The following is a 7,597-nucleotide window of genomic DNA, read 5'->3' on the forward strand; positions in this document are numbered from 1 at the left end:
GACAAAGAGGAAAAGCTTGGTGTTTTGAGAATGGGAAGAGGATATACAAATGAGGCAGGAGTGTTTAGGCTGTTATGGAAAAGGGAAAATGCTGATGTGAGCAACAAAAGGAACATAAACTAGGCAAAGAGTACAACAGAAGGAAAAGGAACAGAATGTACAGAAAAGACAGAGGCAAAGGAACCGTAGTCATTCCAGAAATGGGAACTGAACCAATTATTCTACAGCCCCAGCATCATTTTGTTGTCCTGCACTATTATCTCAAAAAAACCCACTGACAATGTTCATTCCTCAATCTTCACCTTGTGGCAGGTCAAAATGCAGGCTCATATAGCAGGAGAGGATAAATGCTGTTATTTGATGAGGCATTCCTCAGCTGCTGCTTCATTTCATGCAGATGATGGACCAAGTTTTAGGAAGAAATCAGTATTGGAAGACAGACAGCAAACAAAGAAGCAATCGCCAAGAGGCATAAAAATGGTCACTTCAACGTTAAGGCAATTTAATGATACTTTGGAGAGCTGCATCCTGTAAATACTACAGTCAAAGTGCTACGTAATAACAGGTTTCCTTTGAGGTTGATTGCATTGCACCGGTCTCTCTCATTTCACCAAGCAATCAGTTTGGGATGATGTGCAGAAGCAGTGAGCTCTCATAACTGCAACAGAAAACAAAAGGAATTCAACTTGGGAAGGAGAGAGTGCTGTGAGTACTATAATTATGGAACACGTTGGTTTCAATCCTCACGTATCATTTCTGTGCAAGATACATATTGACTGAGTTGGGGTTGCATAGAAAATTTGTTTATCATTTACAATTAATGCTTGTATCATAACATTACTAAAGATTAATTAGAGCTGCACTAATAATCTTAATTCTGGAAGTTCTTCATTTAAACTTACTTTAGGATTTCCTAAATTAAGCTTACTTTCCCTCATTACATTTCTTTTACCAGAGGACATTACATTTTATAACATAATTCCACCAGGTACTGTGGTTGTAATACTATTGTAGTATAGAAAAAAAAAAAAATGAGCCTTAGGACATCTGTAACATATTGATATAAGAAAAAAAAAGCTACACAAACAAGTTTTATTTCAATATACTTAAACATCTGTTCATAGTGTAATTATCTGATGTTTGTCTTTGCTATTCTTTTGGGTTTTTCAGAACCACGGTATTTGTGCAGCATCATGAGGAAGAGCACCTCCTATTGTTTTAGCAGGATGTAATTGAAGGAGTATGACTCCACAATGGTCATCACTAGGACTGGTCATCTGGGAGCCACAAGTGGACTAATCCAACCTGTTCAAATACAGAGTTTTCTCTGTTGTTCATTATAACATGCTCAATGTTTCTTGCCAGACAAATATACTTGACATAAGAATGCCTTATGTCAAGAATGTTCTTAAAATGTTGACATACAAACAGTCTTGTTTCCCACCTTGTACCTGACCCCTAATATTAGAAACTTGACACCGGCCTTCACACTTCCTTATTGTAAAGCTGAGGGGAAAAAAAGATATTACAACAATGAGGCAACCACAATTTCAAGTGAACTTTTCCAATATTACACTTCACGCAGTTAAAAATGTCAGTGAAGTCAGTGGACATAACTTAGGTTGGAAGAAACCTGATTAAGTTACACTTTCTGAATTAATAAATAAAACATTATCTGCTCAAGTATGTTCCTACTAGATTTGTTTGAAAATAATGCAGCTGGCTCTGTGTACATAACAAGTGTTCAAAAAATCATTATTTATCATATGATTTTTATAAAACCAAGCATAGATTGCACAAATGGAGTTTTTGCAGAATTTCTTCATCCACAACTCAGTCTAATTTAGTGCAGTATAAAGTACACTTACCTAAAAATATTTGTTATATCACTTCTGAATTTGAAAATTAAAATATTTGAAATTCTCTGTTACAATTATCATAAGTTGACCCCAGCCAGACTCTTCCAAATGGAAGACAAGCATCAGAAGTGTTGTTAGCTTTATGCTTACCTGAGAACATTAGAATGAGAATGAGATGTATCTGTACTCTTGCACTGGCAGAAGTGTCAGAGCAGACCATGCTACAAAGACCCTCCTGTTTTAATGGATAATTGATACTAACAGTTGATTGAGAGCAACTGAGATGAGAATTTGGGCTGCACTGGTTTTTCTCCTTACTAATATAAGCCTAAATCCCACGACGCTAAATGGCATAAACCTACTTGAAGGTAGGCAGCAGAAAGGAAAACAATTTGTAAATGCAGTACTGATGCTATTTGTGAATCAATTTTTTTCAAACATGAATTGTTATGTAAAGCAAAATCACCTTCACATCTACAAGTATCCAAATCCAATAGGCTTCCAAGTAAACTTTAGAAGTTGTATATCAAACTTACCTATAGAGACTATAGTTTCAGAAAGGTTTTTCCCCAAAGTGTTAATGACAAATGCAAAATCCAGTTGGCATCTACAGACCAGGGGAAAAAAAAAAAAAAACACACCACAAAAGACAAAACAGAGTTAAATACAGTCATGTTCTTTACACCACGGAGACAGACAACAGCACAGGTCTAGCCATGCAGCTGTGTAAAAAGAAAACAGCCACACCTGGGAACTAACTTCTTTGGTCCTGGAGACCTTTTTAGAGCCATTGTCATGGTGAAAGATAGTGGCACACAGCATCTGCATTCACTTTACTCCACCTCAGGGCATGACTGATATAGCTTTAGACCAATGTCCCTAAAGGGCCACATGGACAAGACGAATGACAGAAAGAGCTGGACATAAATTTATTTTCCTCAAGTACAAAAAGAAAGAAAAAAGAAATATAGTTTAAAACCGCTACTAAAACTTATTCTGGGCAAAGAATTAACGGTGCTGATGTTGCAAAAGTAACGATAATTTTGAGCACAGAGGTAAAAAGATGTAAACATGCCGGCACACCAGTCGACAACCAGTTTGAACCATGCTTTTAATCTGCACGACAGTAGCTATTTGCGACAAAACGGGGTTTACGAAACTCCCCCGAGAATATTAAAATAAATTACATAAATAGGAGCGGGTGCGGGCGCCCCCCTGGCAGTCCGTGGCGCGCCCCCGAGCGAGTCCCTCACACGTCGGGGTAGCCGCAGTAGTAGACAGCGGTGCTGGCGTCCGACACGGCCGAGGAGACGGGCCCCGCGCCCTCGGGCGCCGGTAGCCCGGCGTCGTCGTGGCCGGCGAAGGGCAGCCCCAGCTCGGGCTTGCAGGCGAAGCGCAGGTACTGCTCGAACTCGGTGCGGTCCACCTCGCCCAGTAGCTCCTCGGGCGGCAGCGGCTCCAGCTGCTCGCGGCACGGCGCCGCTTCGGGCGGCGGCGACGGCTGCCCCACCGCCCCCGGCGGCAGCGGCAGCAGCGGCGGCGGGCCGCGCCCCGGGCCCGGCGGCTGGCACGCCTGCCCGTAGTAGGCGTGCAGCGGCGCCGGGCAGCCCAGCAGCCCCTGCAGCGAGCCGCTCGGGCCCAGCGCCTCGCCGGGCGGCAGGTGCCGCCGCAGCGCCGCGCCCGCCGGGCTCTCGGCCGCCGCCGCCGGGTACTCGGCCGCCGGGTGCGGCGCGTAGCCGTAGGGCACCAGCGCGCACTCCTCCTGCAGCCCCGCCGCGAAGAAGGGCGCCTCGCCCTCCGCCGCGTCCAGCGGCGACGGGTCCGGCGTCGGCAGGCTGTAGCCGTCGAAGGCGGCGCCCAGCGGCGGACAGTCTCGGTAGTGGCCCGCGCCCGCCGCCGCGTAGCCCTGCTCGGCGTAGGCCAGGCCCAGGACCTCCACGCACATCCTGCCGCCGCCGCCGCCGCCGGCCTCGCTGCTCAGCCCGGGCGCCGCCGTCTCCACCAGGCCGTGCTGCAGGAAGCCGCTCTCCACCCGCTTCAGGCGCTTCACCTGCTTCCGCCGCCGCGGCCGGTACTTGTAGTTGGGGTGGTCCTGCATGTGCTGCACCCGCAGCCGCTCCGCCTCCTCCACGAACGGACGCTTCTCCGCCAGCGACAGCGCCTTCCACGATTTACCTGCGCCCACGAGCACCGTCAGACCGGCCGCCCACCGCCGGGCCCCGACAGCGGCAGCGCCGCCGCCCCGCCCGCCGGGACCGCTGGCTGTCCCCGCAGCCCCCGGCTGTCCCCGCAGCCCGCCCGCGCTCCCCGCAGCCCCCGGCTGTCCCCGCAGCCCGCCCGCGCTCCCCGCAGCCCCCGGCTGTCCCCGCAGCCCGCCCGCGGACCGCCCACCCGCACCCCGCGCTCACCCAGCATCTTGCTGAGCTCGGCGTTGTGCAGGTCCGGGTTCTGCTGCGCCAGCCGCTTGCGCTCGTCCTTCGCCCACACCATGAAGGCGTTCATGGGCCGCCGGATCCGCGCCTCGCTCTTGCTGCGGCCGCCCGCCGCCCCCGACGGCGCCGCCTCGCCCTTCGCCTTCGCCTCTCCCAGCGGGCTCAGCGACTCTGCCCAGGGGCAGGGGCCCATGGCCGGCATCATGATGGGCAGCGAGCACCGCCCCTGCGCCTGGTCGTCGCTGCTGGCGTAGCCCGCATCGGGGCTGCTCATGTCGGGACGCTCCGGCGGGGCCGCGGACGGGCTCGGCGCTCGGAGCCCGCTCGCTGCTGGCGGCCGCCGCTGCCCGGCCCTATTTGAGCTGCGGCGCGGCCAATGGGGCCGCGGGGGCGGGAGCGCCGCGGGACGGTGCCGGCGGCTCCCGCTGCGGCGCGGGGCGGCCCCCGGGGCTCCTCCTGGTGCGGGTCCTTGCCCCCGCAACCAGCCGCCCCATGGTGACGGCGCGGGGATGCTTCGGTGCATCCGCGCTCCCAGACGCGGCAGCAGAGAGCGCTTCCCATCCGGCTGTCGCTGCCCCGCGGGATGCTCTCTGGCCTTTCCCCCTCTGCGCTTTGCCTCCTTGGCAAGGTGGTTTCATTAAATCACCGCGTGTTCAAAACTGAGCCGTTCATCGCAATATTTGTAAAGGCTGTAAAGACAATACTGTTTGTTTTTCCTAAGAGGGTCTTTTGGGGGTGGTTTTGCGACTTATTTTTAATGCTGCAGACTGCCATCTTTGTGAGAGTCTTCCTGATAAATGGGATATTCTCAGCTGCAATCATTCTTCCATTGTAACTTTTCAAGTATTTGATCGTATTTTCAGTCGTATCAATAACCCTATTTCCATTGCGTACCTCGGAAGGATATTTTATTAGCGCCGTATTTCATACAGGATGAACTCAGAGAAAGTTTGCCCATAAAAGAGCAGCCGAGCGATCTGCAACCTGGCCGTGATCTGGAGCGTCTTTGTGGGACCATTTTTTTTACGCAGCATAACTGAAAGCATCCGTGCCTTTATGAGTGAAATTACAGCTTCTTACATAAATAAAGAGGGTATGCAGTTCACAGGGGAAAAAAATACTGAATAAATGGTACCCTCGTTAATTTAGCTTGCCGGCCGTTAAGAATACCTGTTTTCCCTCCAGTAAAGCGCGCTTTGCCGTGTCAGGCTCTTCGGCCGGCGTGCGGCGGCACGGGGCGGACCGCGCTCCCCGCTGCCCTCGGGGAACACCCTGTCTTCTCCGCAGCGACCGGCGCGGGAATTACTTAAGGCGTCGCGCATTTTTTGGCCCGGTACCTCTGTGTTCGTGCTTCGCTTGAAGTCGAGACTAAATAATTTTTGTTTGTTCTTAACAAAGAGCAGCACTGACCCGAGGTGTTTTAATCCTTCATCTTCCGCCTGGAGTGTGGAACCCGGGAAAGCGAGTATTAATGCCCGCAGGCTGGGAAAGGGTTGGAGGGCGGAATACATACTCGAGAAATCATCAAGCGGCCATTTAGTGATAATGATGTCAACCTAAGTTTTACAGAAATCCGTTTGGACAGAAATTAGCCGAATATATTTATACTTAAAGCCCTTAAACTATACCATCTCCGCTCTAGTTTTTAACACACACACACAGACAGAAAACAAAAAAACAACCACTTGTATTCCTTAGATACGTATTTTGCATTTCCCCATTATAAGAATAGCCAGCTGCCCCGTTCCCTGCTGTAACTGGACGTCGATTTTCAGGGGAAAAAATTTACATCTTCAAGGACAGTGGCGGGGCGGACAGGACCTGTCTTAAAATTCCGCATTGCTTTCAGTGGGCTGTCTTCGAGCCTGGAGCCACATCGCTGCCCTTCTCGGCCGCCTGCCCGGCGGCCCCGTCCTCTCACTTCAGTCCTTCGTGCCCGATAGTGCACCCCCCGTTCGTGTTGTCTGGCAGCGGGACAGAAGCCACCGCGGGGCTTTGTCGCCCGGAGGCTGCCGGGCGAGGACTGACGGCGGCGGGTCGCCCCGTGGATCCTCCACCTCCCGGACCAGCCCGGTTAACCTGGGAACCGGCGCCCGCTGTCACTGTCCGGACGATGCTAGAGAGATGGGTGCCGAGTATTTGGGCAGGAGACATGCAATCTCCCCGAGCATGCTGCAGGTTTTCTTAGGCAGATGCGAAATGGGTCAGTCGTGTCAAATCGTAGCTGACCGGCTCAAAGCACCGTCCGGCAAGCTGCGTCACGCAGCGATGTGAATTGCATCACGCAATTCATTTACAACACGTAAAAACCTGACAGCATGAGCTTATAGGGCTAGTCCCATAAAGCGGCTCTACTGATGCCCATCGCCATCAGCAGCTCCCCCGAGTACAAATGATTTCCGAGCGCCAAAAATAGATTCAGCAGCATAAAGAAAGGACATTGGGAGAGGCAGTAACTAAATCACTCCTCAAAAAAGGGTGGCTTTGAAACAAGTTTCAGAAATAATATAAGCATGTAATTCCACCCACTCCTCAGCCTTGGGACGCCACAAGCGCCTATGGGACATTGCAGTCTGGAGTGAGAACAGACCATCAGTTACTGTCGACAGCAGCAGGATCCGGGCGACTCTGCACCCCTCAAAGCAGGCAGAGGAAACAACTAACTTACCCTTTCCCACACGAGTGCCAACGCGTTCGTAACCTGTCCGTTTACAGCATAGAAATTGGTTATTCCTGATGACAATAATTTTCTTTTTTTCTACAGAAGGTGTGGGGATGGGGGTGGGGGGTGGGGGGAAGGTGTTCAGCCTAGTGAATAAAACCAAGGACAGATTCAGCAGCATTCAAACTAAAGGGGAGTCAACAGCTCCTCAGCTAGCAACAGGAACAAGGAGAATTACATAGCATTTGCTTTGCTGTGGGATAGTATTCACATCTTCCTTGAAATTTCTTTATGCCACGGACCTCCTGAGTAGATCGTTTAGGATAAAATACATACGTTTAAAGTATCATAAAGTAGTTGTCTGTGAGAAGCCTTGACTGAGCAGCACACCGCATTAGATGCAGCAACAGCTGCCGTGTTTAAGAGGCTCTATTCAAACATACAGGTGAAATAAATTTTCTTTTTGTAGACGGGAAGCAGGGCGATTAAGCTCTGATCTTGCATGCATTTAATTAGTCAACACATTAATTGCCTATTTAACGTTAAGCAAACGTGGGTAGGTAAGTACTGGATTTCACAGTCCCGTCGGTAACACACGTTACTCGGTACAGCAATACAGAGATGGTCAGCCACTGTCCAGCCCT

The 7,597-nt window shown here is 50.8% G+C and overlaps 1 protein-coding gene across 1 annotated transcript; it reads right to left on the reverse strand.

Moving 5' to 3' along the window:
- Positions 1-2,769: 2,769 nt before the first annotated feature.
- On the reverse strand, positions 2,770-7,050 carry SOX17 (SRY-box transcription factor 17). Its single transcript, XM_080379434.1, has 2 exons — positions 4,268-7,050; positions 2,770-4,034 (listed from the first exon to the last, which is right to left on the reverse strand). Exons 1-2 carry the CDS (start codon positions 4,812-4,814, stop codon positions 3,109-3,111), a joined length of 1,473 nt encoding a protein of 490 aa, XP_080235560.1. The 5' UTR covers positions 4,815-7,050; the 3' UTR covers positions 2,770-3,108.
- Between the last annotated feature and the right edge of the window lie 547 nt (positions 7,051-7,597).

The sequence above is a fragment of the Falco punctatus genome (genome assembly GCF_963210335.1).
Source record: "Falco punctatus genome assembly, chromosome: 3".
NCBI lineage: Eukaryota > Metazoa > Chordata > Aves > Falconiformes > Falconidae > Falco > Falco punctatus.

Excerpts from the sequence above, each read along its gene's own strand:
- SOX17 (XM_080379434.1), bottom strand. The coding sequence starts at position 4,814 with ATGCACCGAAGCATCCCCGCGCCGTCACCATGGGGCGGCTGGTTGCGG. Across the intron at positions 4,035-4,267 it reads CGAGCTCAGCAAGATGCTGG|GTAAATCGTGGAAGGCGCTG; the intron begins GTGAGCGCGGGG and ends TCGTGGGCGCAG.